Consider the following 18,836-nt stretch of genomic DNA (forward strand, 5'->3'; position numbering starts at 1 on the left):
TAGATACCATTCGTGACCTAAGATGACCTCAGGGGCATAAACAGGGGTCACGGACACCATTTTCATGCTTAGTGTGTCTAAATCACTTGTAATTCAGTGTTTGGGAGTGTTTATAATGTCTTTCGTCCAAAATAGGCGCATTTCAATTTTCTCCCATTGACTTATAATGAGGAGGTCGCAAAATTGACCTGACCTTAGGTCATCGATATCAAAATTCTGAGATATACATTTTATACATGCTATTGCTCTTAGCAATCGCTGAAAGTTTCAAAGCGATCGGTCACTCGGTGTAGCTATGGCAGACATTGAAACTTTTTATGAGGTGAGGTTGTGGTGACCCACATCCCTGAGCGGAGGTGCACACAATACTTGAGTTTGTGCTGTATGTGTAATTGTAATTTTGGTTCAGCGAAAAATGTAAAAAAGATTAGATATTCAGAATCACTTCAAATACAAAAGGTCATGTTTCTAACTGCAAATAAAACTTAAAACTAAAAGTATTATTTTAACTCATACCATTAACCCATAAACTGGTGACCCCGACGTGATTTTTACATTGCTACATTGCCTAATACTATTCCTAGTTGATAGGGAATAGATATTCTACAACAGCAACAATGGAAGGAGAACCGGAACAGGTTGCAGGTTCCGTGATGCTTTCTAACGTAAAGCCGCCGGCGTTCATGGACACAGCCGTCGAAGGTTGGTTCGCCATAATGAATGCACAATTTCACCTGGCTCGCATCACAAGCACTCAGTCCAAGTTCTACCATGTTCTGGCGGCCCTTCCTCCTGATACGGTCAGCCGCCTCGACCCAGACGTACTCTCCAAAACGTCATTCGATGACCTGAAACAAGCCGTGATCGGTCTGTATGCTCAATCGAAGCCGGAGCTATTCGAGCGTCTTATAAGCAAGACACAGATGACCGGACGTCCATCAGCATTCCTGCATGAGCTCCGAGACACGGCGTGCAAAGTCGGGGTTGGTGAAGACCTCGTGCGCCACAAGATGATAAAGAGCCTGCCGCCCTCCGTTGGTGCCGTGCTGGCAGCCCAGCGTGACCTGACTCTGACACAGCTAGGTCAACTAGCTGATGAGCTGGTGCCGCTGATGCAGTCTTCGTGCATGGTGGCACAACCTCACAGTAACCGGCAGTCACGAGCACGGTCACCGTCACCATCTGAGCGCTATGAGTCGGACCGCGGCGCATACTATTCAGACGGACGCACGCGCCCATCAAGACAGCACAGTACCGGACATCGATACAGCTCGCGACAGCGCAGTCCCTATCCGGATCGGGACCATCGAGAGGGTGTGTCGGCAGGGCTTCAGCCGTTCCGTGAAGGACAGCGCCCCAAGGTCTGCCGAGCGCACATTTACTTTGGCGTGGAAGCGCGCACATGCAAGCCGTGGTGTCAGTGGCCTGATAAAGCACACACCAAGATGCAACCCCGTTCTCGCTCCTCCTCACCGAGGCCGTCCCAGTCGGGAAACTAGAGGGGCAGATCCCGGTTCATGCTGCTCATGGACTGCCACTCATGCAAGTAGCAGCAACACTTGGCCAAAAATCAGTTGATTTTGTCATTGACACCGGAGCAGGTGTTTCCCTCCTACCCAAAACCGTCCCGGTTGGCTCTATCCTGCAGCCTTCAGCAGTGCGAATATCAACCGCAAACGGTGAGTCTCTTCATGTTGTGGGAGAAGTCACATGTGATGTCACAATCCCTCAGCTGCGCCGCACCTTCACATGGACCTTCGTGGTGGCTGACGTCACCACACCACTGCTGGGTCAGGACTTCTTGAGTCAGCACTCACTCCTGATCGACTGCGGTACCCGGACTTTGATTGACAGATCTACTGATTTGTCATCACAGTGCCGAGTCAGTAACCAATCGAAGGCCAACCTGGTGGTGAACGACCTGTCTACAGTTTCAGCTCCGATCAAGAACATCCTGGAAAGACACCGCTCAGTGCTAGAGCCATGCCAGCCAGGTGACCTGGAGGGGGCAATGAAACAGCTGCCAGGATGTCACACCATTGACACAGGCAGTGCACCACTGACATTTGCGTCACCGAGACAACTGCCACCAAACAAGCTCAAAGCCGCCAAACAGTGTTTTGACACACTGCTGAAAACTGGGGTGGTGCGGCCTTCAAAGTCTCCATGGGCCTCTCCTCTGCACATGGTGGAGAAGAAGACACCCGGTGAATGGCGCGTCACAGGGGACTACCGAGCTCTGAACTCGATCACGAAGAGGGATCGCTACCCTCTACCTCACATTCAAAGCTTGTCGACACAGCTCGCCGGAAAAACGCGCTTCAGCAAGATCGATCTGCTCCGAGCATATCACCAAATACCAGTGAGCCCAGCGGACAGCGAGAAGACTGCAGTGACCACGCCCTTCGGCCTGTATGAGTACGTATTCATGCCAATGGGCCTCTGCAACTCCCCAGCCACATTCCAGAGGATCATGGACACCATCTTCCGCGACGTGGACTGCGTGTTCATCTATCTCGATGACATTCTTGTGTCATCTGCGACCCAAGAACAGCACCATGCGGACCTGGAGAGAGTGTTCCGCATCTTGCACGAGCACAACCTTCGCATCTCACTAGACAAGTGCGAGTTTGACCAGCCAGAAGTCACCTACCTGGGACAGCTGGTGACATCAACTGGAATTCGTCCTCCAAAGAGCAAGGTGGAGAGCATCTCAGAAATGTGCGCGCCGAAGAAGTCTGATGATCTACGCAGATTCCTGGGCATGGTCGGCTTCCACAGGCGAATGATTCCGCATTTTGCGGAGATCGTCTTCCCACTGACCGAGCTCATGCGCTTGTACCCCAAGTCGAAGGAACTACCGTGGGGCGACAGCGAGGCCAAGGCCTTCAACGGCATCAAGACAGCACTGGAGGCCGCCTGCACTCTCCACCACACTCAGCCAAACAGCGACACCTTCCAGCTTGTCACAGACTGCTCCCAAGTCGCTGCTGGTGCAGCCCTTCATCAGATGGTCGACGGCAGTGCAGTACCGGTGAGCTTTTTCTCAAAGAAGCTGTCTGCACCGCAGCGCAAGTACTCAGCCTACGACCGAGAGCTGCTGGCTGCCTATCTCGCCACGCTGCACTTCCGAGATCTGCTCGAAGGGCGGAACGTCACGCTCTTTACAGACCACAAGCCCCTGGTCACAGCCTTCCACAGTCCTCATGTGGCGAAGTCAGATCGACAGCAAAGACACTGGTGCGTCATCACCGAGTACATCGCAGACGTCAAATACATCAGGGGCGCTGACAACATCGTCGCAGACTGCCTTTCGCGCCCTGTGAACGCCGTTCAGGTTGACGCCTGTGACCTCCCAGCCATCGCCGAGGAACAGAAGAAGGACGAAGAAATCGCAGCATACCAGGATCGCCTCAAAACTGTGCCGCTGCAGAATGACTCCTCAGTGCTTTGTGACGTGTCTACGCCACAGCCGAGGCCGTTTGTTCCGCTGTCATGTCGACGAAGTGTGTTCGAGAGGTATCACAATCTTTCACATCCTGGTCTGAAAGGATCACTTCGGCTCATCAAGGCAAGATACTTCTGGCCAGACATGGATCGACAGATCAAGACGTGGGTGAAGGAATGTGTGGCTTGTCAAGAAGCCAAAGTCCATCGCCACACAAAGACCGCAACTGGAGAGTTTCACCTGCCATCATCACGTTTTGAAACGGTGCACATCGACATAGTTGGACCGCTACCACCTTCATCTCAGCATGGCCAACCGTTCCCGTCGACACATCGGTATCTACTCACCTGCATCGACCGCGCTACCCGATGGGTAGAGGTCGCGCCCATTACCGACATAACTGCCACATCAGTAGCGAACGCGCTCCTCGAGACTTGGATTGCACGGTTCGGTGTCCCTCTCTACGTGGTAACTGACCGTGGAGCCCAGTTTGAAGCCGAGCTCTTCCAACTTCTGGCTGAAATGATAGGATTTCATCGCCTCCGGACATGCGCCTACAGACCGCAAAGTAATGGAATGATTGAGAGATTTCATCGCACACTAAAGACAGCACTGAAGGCGCGGAAGGAAGACTGGCTGAAGTCACTCCCAATAATTCTCTTGGGTCTGCGTGCAATGCCAAACGAGTCTGGTGCCTCACCGTTCACAGCAGTGACAGGTGGCATGCTGCTCTGTCCAAAACTGTGCTTAGGAGAACAGTCTTCAACACGTTCTTCATTCAAGATGATCCAGGAGCTGGCCCAGCACATGACGGAACTGGATTTCACCACGGCCTCCCTCGGAACCGATCACGGTGCTGTCCAGGAGCACATTCCCAAGGACTTAATGACATGCACGCATGTGTGGGTCCGAGTGGACAGGATCCAACGTCCACTCCAAGCTCCATACCAGGGACCGCTACGTGTAGCTCACAGAGGAGCAAAGACTTTTCGCATAGAACTACCGTCTGGGGCGATAGACACTGTATCAGTGGACCGACTGAAGCCCGCCTACTTCCCGCGACATGACGACACCCGGCGGCTGGTGGACAGGGAGCAGGAGCAGCCACAGCCGAGCAGCGCCGCTGAGCCCGGCCCAGCAGAATCGGTCCCTCCAGAGGTCGTGCCGGAAGCAGAGTCACCACGTACCAGAAGTGGAAGAAGGGTTCGTTTCAGAGTGGATCCAGCGACTATATTTAGCTGAGGTGGAACCCAGAAAAACGATGCTGTAGTTGTGATTTTTTTCAGATTGTGTTATCTGTGACGTGTTACGTTGATTGGCACAATGTCAGCACACTACGTAACTCCGTTCTAGGTGGGGAAGTACCTGTGGTGACCCACATCCCTGAGCGGAGGTGCACACAATACTTGAGTTTGTGCTGTATGTGTAATTGTAATTTTGGTTCAGCGAAAAATGTAAAAAAGATTAGATATTCAGAATCACTTCAAATACAAAAGGTCATGTTTCTAACTGCAAATAAAACTTAAAACTAAAAGTATTATTTTAACTCATACCATTAACCCATAAGGTCACTTTAAGTGACCTGGTGACCTCGCTTTGAATGACCTTGGTTTGAAATTTTCACATGTGTAGAATTGATGTATGACAAGGTGTACCAAAAACGGCGGTGCTCCGCGACGCCGTTTTTGAGATATTCGCGAAAAACCACAGGGGGGGGGGTGTTCAAACACCCCGCCCCCAGCAGGGCGCGGGTTATTGCTTGCGCATTCTGCCGAATGACTCGTCTACGTCGAACTTTTGCTTACTGTGCAGATGCTCTGCCCGGCCGTTTTCCCGACAATATTACTAATTATACAAGTTCTCGGTCCGCCTGTTTACGGCCATCCAGTTGATGGAGCCTGGTGAAGTCACTACTGGTGAAGCCTGGTGAAGCGTAGCGTATCACTACAAGACTCACCGATTATTTTGCGGAACAGCATAAAACGCAGGAGCGCACAATGGACATTAGAGTTGACAGAGTCCTCACCGCACCCGGTCGACCGCCGCGCCGGCGGCTGGCCGGTGGCGTACGCCGGCAATACTTGACCATTGTGGTGGAAGGCGAAACTTTGAAGTCCGGGGGAAGCCCGGGTCGACCGGGTGCTATACGAGCCGGGCCTCAGTTCAGAGGCCAGTTGTAACCAAGAGAAAAATAGCCGCCTGCCGGATTTTTTTTCCCAAGGACCGTTTCACATAGATGCGATGGGCACGTAAGCGGATATGGCCTTACCGTTTACGCTCGGTATGTGAAGCGGCGTTTAGGTACAAAATTCCGGCAAGCGGCTATTTTTCTGTTGGTAAAACTGGCCTCTATTCTGCTAATCTCTTTCTGACCAGTATTTCATGATGCCATGTAATGTCATGAAACGGTCGTGTTTCAAGAAACTCAATATTGTCCAGTTATCTTCATGCAAACCAGATTGTTTTCAAAGTGCCTAGACCGTTTGCAAACGGCCTGGTGTCTGGAAAGTTAGCATACGGCCTAGACGGTTTCCAAACGGTCTGAAATTTCAGGCGGTTTGCATACAGCCTGGAATTTCAGCCCGTATTCAAAACGGCCTGACTCTTCAGTCCGTTTGCATACTGACTGGGCTGTCCAGGCCGTTTGCAAACGGCCTGAATCGGAACAGGCCATTTGCAAACGGACTGAGTTTTCATACGGCCTGTAACATATACACTGAGCTACTATCATGGTCCATAGGGTGGTGGAGCTATCAGCTTCCAAGATGATGATGAGGTGCTCCCACATTGGCTCAACTCCAGCATTGCCCAATCCGACGTCCCGCACTCCTGGAAACATTCCCTTGTTCATCCCATCCTAAAATCCGGTGATTTGTCTAACCCGTCCAACTTCCGTCCCATATCCATCGTACCTGTCATCACCAAAATCCTAGAGCGAGCTGTCCACCAACAGCTCTATTCCTACCTGTCCGAAAACCATCTCCTATCTCCTAACCAGCACGGTTTCCAACCTCACCATTCCACGGAAACCGCGCTCGCATCCATTTCCGACCGTATCCTATCCGCATCTGACCATGGAGAGGTTTCCCTTCTCTGCCTGCTGGATTTGAGCAAGTGTTTTGATGTCATTGACCACTCGAAGCTCCTTTCAAAGTTACAGGCGCACGGAATTGACACTTCATGGTTTTACGCATATCTTCAAAACCACACTCAGAGCGTCAGCTTCACTGACAATCACGGTGGAATCAAAAAGTCCCGCCCGCTACCCAACAGCATCGGAGTTTTTCAGGGTTCAGCCTTAGGCCCCCTCCTCTACTGCGTCTTCGCCAACGACCTTAGTCAGTTTGCCGAAGGCGCAGTAGTAGTACAATATGCAGACGACACACAAAGTCTAGTAAGCGGCAAGAAATCTAAATTTCAATCGCTCGTCACTCGTATGGAGGACATATTGGCCTCTCCTGACCGTTGGTTCCGGGCCAACGGCTTAAAAGTCAACGCCGCTAAGACTCAGCTGATGCTGTTGGGCAGCCCCCAAAATCTTCGCACATTGCCTGAACTTAAAGTAAAATACCGCGATCACGAGCTGTCCCCAGTTTCCTCAGCAGACAATCTCGGCATCATATTTGATCGTCAACTGACCTGGGGTGATCATATTACAACGCTCACGAAACGCTGCTTTGGAGTTTTGGGTGGTCTCTCGCATCTCCGGGGGCACCTACCGCCCACTGTGATCTCCGTGATGGTCAGCGCACTGGTCATATCCCAAGTTCGATACTGCATCGCAGTGTATGGTGCTGGCACCAAACACAATCTCTCTCGGATACAAAAAATCTTAAACTACGCAGCAAAAGTCATTTTCGGCCGCAAAAAGTACGATCATGTTTCCGATTTGATGTGCCAGTTGCGCTGGCTCAGCGCGGAGAACCTCGTCACCTACCACTCCCTGTGCCTGCTGCACAAAGTGCGGTGTCACGCCGAGCCGGAGGTGCTGGCGGGTAGTCTGGCCACCGTGGCGGAGGCGCGCGGCCGGGACGCTGCTGTCAGCACGCGGCAGGACACACTCCCGCACGTGCCGCGATCCCGCACGGAGATGGGCAAACGCCGGTTCACCTGCCGAGCGCCGACTGCCCTCAACTCACTGCCATCGGATTTGCCCCGACTGCCCCCGGGGGCGTTCGGACAACGCCTACGCAGGCATCTGCTCGAGGAGCAGAGCACCAGCAACTAGTCATCATGAGTATCTCTCTGTATGTGTTCCCCTTTCATCTTTTATTGCATTTTACCATCACCTGTTTTACTGACGACGGGCAGTAATAGCCACATGCTCTAGTGGAATGTCCTGAATAAATTGTCAATTGTCCATTGTCCATTGATGTTTGAGTGTTGAGTGTTGGGCGTAGGTCACGGATGTACTTTGATTCAGCGATCTTAAGTTCTGCTACATCTTTGCATCTACGCATGATCTGTAGCTGCATAGATGAGACTGCTATGGTGAAGTCTGGATGTTGGGTGCGGACGTGGTCATCGAAAGAAGTGTCTGCTGATTTGTTTTTCGCATCCTGTAAGTGCTCATTGAATTAAGTCGGATGGGTCTTTTAGTTTGTCCTATATAAGTAGCGTTTTGACATATGGCACAGGTAATTTTGTATGCCACGTCTTTAGATGTGCATTTTCCTTCAATGCCTGCTGCGCAAGCATTACACGCTGTACTTCCTGACGGGCATTTAGGGGGATGAAGTGCCGATCGCGTAAGAATACTGGAGATCGTTTATCCTTTTTGCCATGCAATGTTGATAGGGAATCCGGAAGACTGGGGGTGGGTGAAAAAGCGCCTCCGGTCCCGGGTGGTTTGGGTTATCTACAGGCTTGGCTGGGTCAAACGCAATTCACCTAAGAGCACGTCATGTTGGAACGCCCGCTGCCGCCGCCGTTCTGCTGGCTGTGTGCGTGCGTGTTTGTTTTGGGCGGCAGAGGTGACTGTGTGTGTGTTTGTGCTGGGCGGCAGAGTACGACGGCACCGTGTACGACCTGGCGGGCGGCGCGTACGGCTCGCCGGCCCTGGAGCCAGCCGCTGAGTACGGTCCGTTCGGCGGCGAGTACCACCAGACCGGGTCGCTGGTGACAGACGGCGGCGACCAGTTCGCCGTATCGGCCACCGCCTTCGACCACCACGAGGAGCTACTCTGGACGGGCAACACGGGAGTGAGTAGATATGTTACAGGCTGTGTGTGGAATCAGGCATTCTATAGAATCCCTAGGTATTCTATTGAATGCCTAAGTATTTTGATTGTCCGAAACAACACTACGAAATTTAACCCTCGCCCATGTGGGGGGGGGGGGGGTGGGGTGGGGGGGGGGTGCAACCCCCCCTGAGGTTTTTCTTAGCTACACGCCGAACCGTTTCAGATAGCCTGCTCAAATTTTCAGTACCCTCTGGGGCATCCTTTGCGCAACTTTTTTTTTTGTCAAGGTCATGTCAGGTCACGGAGTTATGACGTCATAAAGGGAACAACCTCCGGCCAGATTTACGCTAAATTGGAGATTGCTTCACATTGGTATAAATGCCGACTGACCTGACACACTGATGGATTGTTTTAGAATCACAACCGGCCGATTTGACATTGGCACAATGTCCGTTGACATTTTGAAGGTTACTAAAAGTCAAGGTAAGGTCAGTGACCTCGGTTGACCTGTAATGACTTCTTGCACTTGTATGCCTTTTCGGGGTATTTTGATGCCCTGAATTCGAATTTGCTATCCATTTCAGGCATCGTCGGTTGTTTCTTGTAGTTCATTTTGGGTCAGGGTCAGGTCAGTGACGTCACACGCCTGACGTGACCCAATGCACAAATGACCTTACAGACTTTCGACGCTCCCAACGCATCATTTTTAGAGTTATGACATCGAAATACACACCAAACGATAGAGAATAGATCAAGGATCACGATAGTGAAGGTTTTCAAGTCAATATCTCTTACCGTTTTGCCGCAATCGGCGCGGAAATCTGAAAAAGTTAGATTTTTTTCCGAAAATTTGACCTTTGACCGGTCATAAGTAGGTCAAATGTTGACCTAGGACCAAAAAATATACCACCAATCGCGAGATCTCGTTGAGAGCAATCCGTTAGCTCTACGACGCTCCGTTTTCAAACGCCAGGGGGGGGGGGTCGCACCAACCCCCCCCCCCCTGCATGGGCGAAGGTGGCAAAACACCGTTTACGGGCGAGGGTTAAGTCAGTGGCAGTAAAATTATTTATTTACATAATTTTCTTTGTTGGGTTAGGCCGGTCGTCACCTGAAACCATTTCAGAGCAATGAGATGAGAGGAAGCGAGGGAGAAATTGGGCTATATCGACCACCAAATGGTGCGCCGCAAGCAGCAACTGATCCAATCTCGTTGGCACGGGAGGGCCACGGCGCAAGGGACAGGCCAACCAGTCTCTCAAACGGTAACCCGGGGAGGATTAGGGGAGAGTGGGGCGCATTCGTGCAAAAAATGGATAAATCCGTGTATCTGTTCGTCGGTTAGTGCAATAGCAAAATTGTTTTTCATTGTAGTATGGAAAGGAACTATTGCAGATTTTTTTCCTCTTAAAAACTTATCCTCTTAAGTTACCGCTTGTATTAGAAAAATGACTTTTAATAACTCTGAACGCTTGCATGAAACTGCCCCAGCACGGTTCGTCGGAAGGTCATCTCAGGCTCAAAAGAAACGATATATACCTACCATTCGAAAGCTGACGGTCAGCTGAATCCAAAAATGTAATTTTTATCAAAATCGATCGATGGCCTTTTTTGGAAATTGCGTTTTTGTAAAAAATTAATAATCTTTTATTCAACGGGCTGTCCCGGACATTCTTGAAAACATAAACATATATTTTTGAGTTCCAGTGAAAGCTGAACGCCAAAAGAACAATATTTAGCGAAGCAATATTTCCAAACATTAATATGCGTCTCCCACAGCCGAAAATAAGGCGCAATCACACAGCTCAGTGTCACGATGGACCAAAGTCAGCCACACAGAAGCGTGAAATGACCCTTATCGACTCGCAGACCCGGCGCTCTCGGCCCGCCTGACCGGCCACGGAAAGAACGTTCGGCTCTCGTTCTACTAAACAAATGTCATATTTGTCAGTAGTGCTGTCCACATCGCTATTTAAGTTATTCAGGATACCGGTGAAGAAAATTCATTGTTCTGTCATCTTCACATCATGCATTAACCCTCGCCCCGTTGGGGGGGCCATTTTGGCCCCCCCTGTGGTTTTTCCTGAATAGCAAGAAAACGGCGGCGCGCAGCGCCGCCAAATTCTCAGTACCTTCCCGGGCATCAATTTGACACCTTCACACCAAATTTCAAATCTTAGGTCACCTTAGGTCAGGAGTTATTGAGGTCAAACTGAGGTCATGTTCGAGCAAAAATGAGCAAAAAACATGCAATCTTGAAACGCTCACCAAATCTACAGTTATCGAGCAATTTCAAAGTTTTTTATATGGTCTAGTAGACAAAAACGGCGCTACAAAACTGCTATCTTGGATTTTCAAAATTTTGGGTTTTTGACCCCATAAAATTCAAAAAATTGATTTTTTTTTTAGAAAAACTTAAAAAAATCCAAAATTTTACCGAATTTCGAAAAAAAAACGGAATATATGTGATAGTCCCTGCGGTCTTCTATATACATACCAAATTTCAGATCGATATCTCGTTTTTTGGCCAAGTTATAGCGAAAAAACTGTTCAAAAATGATGACGTCAAATTTTTGAACTCAATTTTTAGCGATTCTAGACCACGTACGGCAAAACAAAGACCACCATTGAACTCCCCGTGACGAGCTGCATCGATTCGATACCCATTTTATGCAAAAATATTAACTTTGAAATTTGACCCAATTTGACCTGACCTTGACCTGACCTTGACCTGAACTTGACCAAAACGTGACCTAAGCTGGCCCCAAAGGCTGCCTGACCCACATAATCGCATTTGTCATGTAAAATGGACCATAAAACATCTATCACACGACACTTTCATATTGTGACCCCCCCCGTGACCTGACCTCTGTGACCTGACCTGGTATCAGTGACCTCAAATAGCAAAATATGTGTTTGAAGAACATTTCCCCATCGATGATTTTCAATGAAATGCATTTTACTCGATTTTACAACGCATTCCTTGAAATGCCTGTAAACGGTGAAAATTGGACCTTTGACCTGACCTGTGACGTCATCGGTTTGACCTAGGTCAATAAAATTGGGTCACAAGGTAGTTCCCTGATAGGGCTATCCAACACCGTTTGCCGCTTGTCGCTAGGTTGCGTGGTTCTCGAGATCTTAGGGGGGGCCAAAATGCCCCCCCCCCCAACGGGGCGCGTTGCTCGGCAGAGCCCAACGGGGCGCGGGTTAATTTGCATTTGTTCATGTCTACTTTGCTCAATTGAGCTTGGTATCATGCCCATTTAAGGAAAATTGGCCGCGCTGAAATGTCAGAGGTTGCACCGGCCTCAGCTCGGGTGGAGTGGGGTAGCGCCCGGCGGGGCAGGGTAACCTTTGACCGGTCGCACGGCCGAGCAGCTGTCACCAGTACAGCCTCTGACAGTGAAACCCCGCTCACTTCCCCTGCGCGGGCACTGATCGCAGCTGGATGGAACAAAACATGTATAAGAAAAATGTAAATTAAAGCATGTTGTAAATCGAGCAGAGCAATGAATTTTCTTCACAGGTATCCTGAATAACTTTGATAGCGATGTGGACAGTTAAAGTGACAAATATGACATTTGTTTAGTAGAACGAGAGCCGAGTTCTTTCCGTGGCCGGTCAGGCGGGCCGAGAGCGCCGGGTCCGCGAGTCGATAAGGGTCATTTCAAGCTTCTGTGTGGCTGACTTTGGTCCATCGTGACACTGAGCTGCGTGATTGCGCCTTATTGTCGGCTGTGGGAGACGCATATTAATGTTTGGAAATATTGCTTTGCTAAATTTTGTTCTTTTGGCGTTCAGCTTTCACTGGAACTCAAAAATACATGTTTATGTTTTCAAGAATGTCCGGGACACTCCGTTGAATAAAAGATTATTAAGTTTTTACAAAAACGCAATTTTCAATAAAGGCCATCGATCGATTTTGATAAAAAATACATTTTTGGATTCAGCTCGCCGTCAGCTTTCGAACGGTATATACCGTTTCTTTTGAGCCTGAGATGACCTTCCGACGAACCGTGCCAGGTATGGGGCACATTCGTGCATGGGGTGGGGCACTTCCGTGCACCCTGCAGAATTGGAGGAATTACCGGGCATTGCCAGAAATTTACCAAAAGAAATTGGCAGGGGGTCATGGAACTTGATTCCTTTCCACAAGAATGCATTGCACAACATACAGAGTGTCCCGAAATTGATGCGCGGTTGTTTTATCCAGCTGCCGGACATTGGTCACGTGACCACATTTTCCGTTTGACCTTGAGTTGGCACCAGACTTTGTCGACAGACGTGGCGCAGCTTATTTTACTGCATTATTTTAGATGCTAAATATTTAGACTGTGGTGGTAAATGATGCCGTGCAAATAATATTGAATCATCGGTGACATAGTTACCATTGATACTTGAATAGCATCAATAAAATGCAATTAATCTATTATTACTCTTCCATTGATTTTATTGTGTTTGCAGGCATAGGTAGAAACTGAAGAGCTGAGCCTGCAGCTTGCAGTTGTTCTATACAGTAGCGGCGGAACACCTTCAATTAAAGGGGGGGGGGGGCACTGCCGACTTTCGGTCCGATTCTTTCCATGCAACGCCCATAGGGCTAATGTTAAAATGCCAAAATTAAAGGGGGCACGGTGCCCCGGTGCCCTCCCCGTTCCGCCGCCTATGGTTCTATAACCCTTAATGCATAATTCAATGCTACTGAGGGCTGCAAATTTGTTTCACTTATCTTGAATAACTGATGCCCTACCTTCATCTACCATTATCTGTAAGAATCTTGCATCAATCATCACCAGACTTTTTAGTTTTTTTACATACCTACGCCCCGGCCGCGAGAGTGGGCGGGTACGACTCCCTCGCCCTAATTGAGCTAGCCTCGCGGGAAAAACAAGCATGTATGCCGTTACGGGACCGGGGACGCAGCGATTAATGCACGGTTTAAAAGTCTCAGGTCAACTGGTGGCCTCTGAGGGTCAGGTCAAGTGCCCCGAGGGCCAAAGTACGATTTCGAGTTTCGAGAAATAACATTGCCAAAAAACGGCGCAGAGTCGCGATTTTGGTACCATCATGTTTGTCATGCTCCGGTGCGTCAAAATGGTTCACTTTTGTTTGGGTGGGGTCAACATAAGGTGTTCACATCGGGTCAAAGCCAGGTCAGAGGCACTCAGGTCACGAACTTGGTCGGAGGAGGTTATATCGTATATCATTCGATTCGGTAGGTCTTCCCGAGTCTATTGGCGATTTTTCCGACTTGCCAGTTCAATTTTATCAGGAGTTATTGACGAAAAAACTTGTGACCTTTGTGACGTCATAAATGACGTCACGCTAGGTAAAAGATGCAAAAGTGAAGCATTGGACATTGCAAGAATTGCATGAAATTGCGATTCCATGTGCTTGAGCTAGGTTTAGATCTTTCTCGGCGTCAAAATTACAGTTTCCATATTTTCCCCATTGACTTGTAATAGTGACGTCACGCGATCGGCCTGACCTCATGTGACCTCTAGGAGAAATCCGAGATATACAAGTTTTGAGACTCCTAGAGGATATTAGGTCCTGTAAGTATCATCTCGCTGTGACAGCTCCTCTGGCACCGAGGGCATTGCGAAGTTTCGGTATTTTGGGACTGTTGCAGAGGTTCACGTGTGACGTCATAAGTCAGTGATCTGACCTGGGACGGAAATGCAATTGGTTTCCAAAGATGCGTATGGAAGCAAAGATAAGGTGTGCCAAATAGCAGCCCTCTAGCTGTAAGGTGTTTTGAGCTATCGCCAAAAGTCGTGAGTGGAGCGCTACCGACTCCTCCGGTCGGCCGCCGGGGGTTAGGAGGCGTGCAGGGTATCGGAAAACCACCTGGTACTTTGCGAATTTTGCCGATAAAAATACGTTTCTTATGCCGACTTATAGCCAAAAGACTACTGAATCTCAAACCAGTCGTATCCTTGCACTAAATGTCTTGGTTTAGACACGATAGGTCTGAAAAGAAAAGGTCCCATGTATTCTCTATGGGCGCCGCGAGGCCGTTGGCACCAGAGTTTCGGGAAGTGCCCTCGCCACAACCGCACGTGCGGATTTGGTCACGTGACCAAGCGCATTTGCCGCCACTGTATTTATATAGTATATACACTGTGGTTTTATCATAGATATACAGACTAGATAGGGCAGCTGTTTAGCGACGGCATGCAGAGGGCGCCGCCATGTTGGGGCAGCCCTCGGCGGGGCAGCTCTGTGTAAGTGAACGGGAAAATAGGAAAGTTAACGGCACATTTTTTGGTATTTTTAGAGTGAAAAGTGTTTGTCTCTGGAGTTCAGCTCATAGATTGATGCTTGGAGAATGTCAAATGGAGGTTGAATTGTGCTCAACTAGTTTTGATTTAGATATATGAGGATAGAAAGGAGGGAGTGTTACCCGGATGGCGCCATTGTCTGACAGGTATGCTGCTTTGCATTTGAGGGTATTTCAGGGGTTGATAGTACATTTTGTTGGATAAACATCATGTAGAAGTACAGTAGTATCTCATACCTTTATTTTCTTCCTTATTTACTAAATAAACAACAAAAGATCTAGGCATTGAAAAGTGTAGTTTGTGATACAAAATGCTGGTGCTAAAATGAGTTTTATTTTAGGCCTATGGTAGGTGAAATTATAGCAAGATGTCAAATATATCCTCATTTCATATTTAAAAACACTTCAGCTTTTGAAAAGTTACTGTGAGCCAGACTGCAAAGCGCGTCAACAGAGTCAGCAAGCCGCACAAGCTACGACATGTCTGCTTCAGTCCTCTGAAAATCTGCAACAGATATCAGCTGCACTGACTAGCAAGACCTGCATTTTTACCACAAGCTTCTATATCTTCACTGTTGATAGGAAATGCTGCAATATAAGACTTGAAATCATGCTGACTTGCAGTCACTGACTGCGTTGTCTTTGACAACTGACTATCTGTTCACCATTTTCTTGTAGTAGATATGATATGCCAGTGCAGCAGCTCTGCATTGTATGATGTTATGGCCAGCAATGCTCAACACAAAAATGTTAACCTTTCTGCTGCAAATCTAAGCCACCCTGTGCAGCTGATGAGCACCTCTGCACTGGCAATATGTTATCGGCATTGCCGTCTGGGCTGTGGTAGGTGCCTTAAAAACAATGGTCTACATGTGAAATTCCAAAATTGTGAACCATTTTATAGCCTTACAGATATTGCAATATTTCTCTTGCCATCTAAATGGTTTGAAATACCTAAGTCTTCATTGACCTGGGTTTTATGAGCTAAGTTGGTAAATGCATATTTCAAACTGAGTACAGTCTGGTGACTGGTGAGCAAGTAGGAAAATCCTTTCCTGATGCATAGTTACTTGCTAATGTAGCCCAGGTAATTGACTCAAGAAAATGACCAATTAATGTATCTATCTTTCAGGTTCAGTTATATGCGCAACTCACAAGTGCTCAAAAAGGCTGCAAGATGCCTAGCTAGCAACTGCTCCAACCAGTTTGAAGGAAGAAAGGGTGTATTTATCCACAGGTAAATAGAAGATATCTTTTTTCAGTGAAGTCTGAGAGAGGATGTTTTAGAAATGGATATAAATTGCAGTTAGTATTGTTCTTATTATGTGTTTTGTGAGATAGTCTCTGTTCATGTTGTAATGTGGATGCATCACAATCCATAACAACAGTTAGCCATAAGGACAATTGATTAAACAATGGTCTGTGAAAGGCTGAGTAGCATCAAGATGCAGTGAATATAAATGTATAGTTACAAAGGATATTTCATTTGAACAGACCTCTACCCAGCCCCTTGTTACCAGTTATTCAGCACATTAACAGATGCCCGTCATTTTTTCACCTTCTAGGTTTCCTCAAGACCCAGATGTGTACAGCGAAAGGACTGGCGCATTCAGGTGAAGATGGACTGGTGGCAACATGTGTCGGAAGGGGGCAAGCTTGGTCATGCGGCACACTTCATGATGAGAGCTCCTTCGATTGCACAGACCAGTTTGGCTGTGCTATGGTGCAGTCCCATCAGGTCTTTCTTCCCTGCTCACCTGCAGGTGAGTGGCATGTAGCTGTGCAAGGTGAGCAGAGTCCACTGCTGTGTCATTGCTAACATGTGAAAGCAGCCTATGATCTGTTTATACTGTTACAATATACCATACCAACTTTGAGCACAATCATTCCAGATGGGTGTGAGAAATAGATACATGCTCTGCACATGTACAATTGTTCACACACAATAGTATGCCTCAAGTGATTGCTTAAACTTATAAGGCACTCATCAGATTGGTCTCCAACCAGTGTCCCAATTTTGTGTGCAATGCATCCTGCCATTCTGGATTCATTAAAATTACCCAGCACGCGCTTGCACCCAAACCACATTTTTCATTGCATTGCCAAGGGAAGTGTGTGCCCAACAATACACAAAGTTTCATCAAAATGTGTCCAGGCATTAAATAGGAGTTATTGCAAACAGAACAGATTTGGCACTGATGATTTAGTAAGTACCTGGTGGAACGTGCCGAGTTGACTCCCCAAATGCTTCAACAATGTGTAACTTCAAGGAAGAATGGATATTGGATAAGCTACACAACATGATAACTGTTTGATAAACAGCATGTATGGCTGCAAAGATATGGGCCTCTCTAGAATGCTTGATGCCAAGTTTGACAGTTCATACTCATTTAACTTTAAGTTTGACAGTTCATACTCATTTAACCCGATGTTTTTTGAAATTATATCTCAATATTTTTCGATGATCAATCTCATTTCTTTCTCGCTCGTAAATATTTGTATTCCATGGACCATGATTGATCGCCTCATGTGTGAATGTGTGTGAACATGGCAGTGTGTGCATGTCAGTGTGGAGTCCGCTCATCGCCCTATCCCTATCACTATAGGAGAACTAAGAAGCAGGCATGATTTGTTGTTTTTATTTTCCTCAGGACCATTTCAATAGCTGCCAGAGCTGCGGGGGCTGAAGCAAAGGCTAGAAAAAGCTGCGACCAGGACGTTGGCCTGTTCCAAGCAGTATCGAAACGCACACAAGAACGGGAGAATGTCGATCCGGACAGCACGCCCCAGGGAGCGTCACTCGTCAAAGGCGGTCTCGACGGGCAGGCCGGGCGGTGCCCAGGGAACAGCGTCACCCGTCTGTGGCTGCCCCGATGGACAGGCCGGGCGGCACTCCGGCAGCAGTGGCATCCGTCTGTAGCGGCCCCGACAGCAGGCCGGGCGGCACCTTGGGAGCAGTGGCACACGTTTATGTGTGGGGTGGCCCCGACGGCAGACCGGGCAACAGAGGCAGTGTACAGGGAATAGCGGCACCCGTCTATGGTGGCCCGGACGGCAGGTCGGACACCGAGGCGGCTCCCAGGGAGCCGCGGCACCCGTCTTTGGCGGCATCGACGGCAGGACGGGCGGTGCTGATGTAGTAGCGTCTAGTTTGCTGATAAACGTTAGCGATATAGGCATCATCCTAGTCACCATGCTCAGGCGCGTCGATGATATGCTTGTGCTCTAAGGTCAACCTAGAATTCTGACCTTACGTCAAAGTCAGGTCAGCCTCTCAGGTCACGTTGATCTAAGAGGGCCGTATAACTCATTTCGATTTTGACGGTCTTGAGTCCATTGGTGACTGTCCCGACTCGCCAGCTCAATTTAATCGAATGATTTACCTAAAACTCCGACTCTGGCTTCGTGACGTAATCTATGTCGCTAAAGTAAACGGTGCAAAAGTTAAAAATTGGTTTACAAGATGTGTATTAACTATTATCTCATGGTTTCGTGCGTTTGCATAATATTCAATCATTTTCGGCACCAAAATAGCAGTTACCACCTTTCCCCATTGACTTGTGATGGCGATGTCACGTGACTGACCTGACCTCAGGTGACCATCAGGAAAAATATTAGATATACAAGCTATAAGGTCTCTGGAGGGTACAAGGTTCTGTTAGTTTGATCTCCTTGTGAAAGCTCTTCTGGCACTGAAGGCATTGCGAAGTTGCGGCATGTCATGACCGCGCGGTGGCTTTATTATGACGTCATAGGTCACTGACTGGGGATGACTTGAAAGGGTGATTAGTGTCATAAGATCCGGATTTAATGAAAGGTCAGTTGTACCAACTTTCAGCTCTCTGAGCCAGCGCGTACCGAACAAGCACGAGTAAACCGTCTGGGAACAAGGGGTGACTAATCCCTCGCTGCGGTACGG

At 48.4% G+C, this 18,836-nt stretch overlaps 1 protein-coding gene and 1 long non-coding RNA gene across 3 annotated transcripts in view; both read left to right on the forward strand.

Moving 5' to 3' along the window:
- Nucleotides 1-18,836, forward strand: part of LOC122374542 (PAN2-PAN3 deadenylation complex catalytic subunit PAN2-like) — a 169,186-nt gene that overhangs the window by 12,325 nt on the left and 138,025 nt on the right. For both annotated transcript variants that reach the window (XM_043353457.1, XM_043353380.1), the window contains exon 3: nucleotides 8,454-8,650. In XM_043353457.1, the coding sequence (XP_043209392.1) occupies nucleotides 8,454-8,650 (197 nt within the window). The remainder of the gene's footprint in view (nucleotides 1-8,453; nucleotides 8,651-18,836) is intronic.
- On the forward strand, nucleotides 14,887-17,936 carry LOC122374804. The gene is made up of 4 exons (XR_006255292.1): nucleotides 14,887-15,064; nucleotides 16,050-16,154; nucleotides 16,483-16,680; nucleotides 17,569-17,936. It is a non-coding gene; the product is annotated as an uncharacterized LOC122374804 (long non-coding RNA).

The sequence above is a fragment of the Amphibalanus amphitrite genome, unplaced genomic scaffold (assembly GCF_019059575.1).
Source record: "Amphibalanus amphitrite isolate SeventyFive unplaced genomic scaffold, NRLGWU_Aamphi_draft 000004F_arrow, whole genome shotgun sequence".
NCBI classification, from domain to species: Eukaryota; Metazoa; Arthropoda; class Thecostraca; order Balanomorpha; family Balanidae; genus Amphibalanus; species Amphibalanus amphitrite.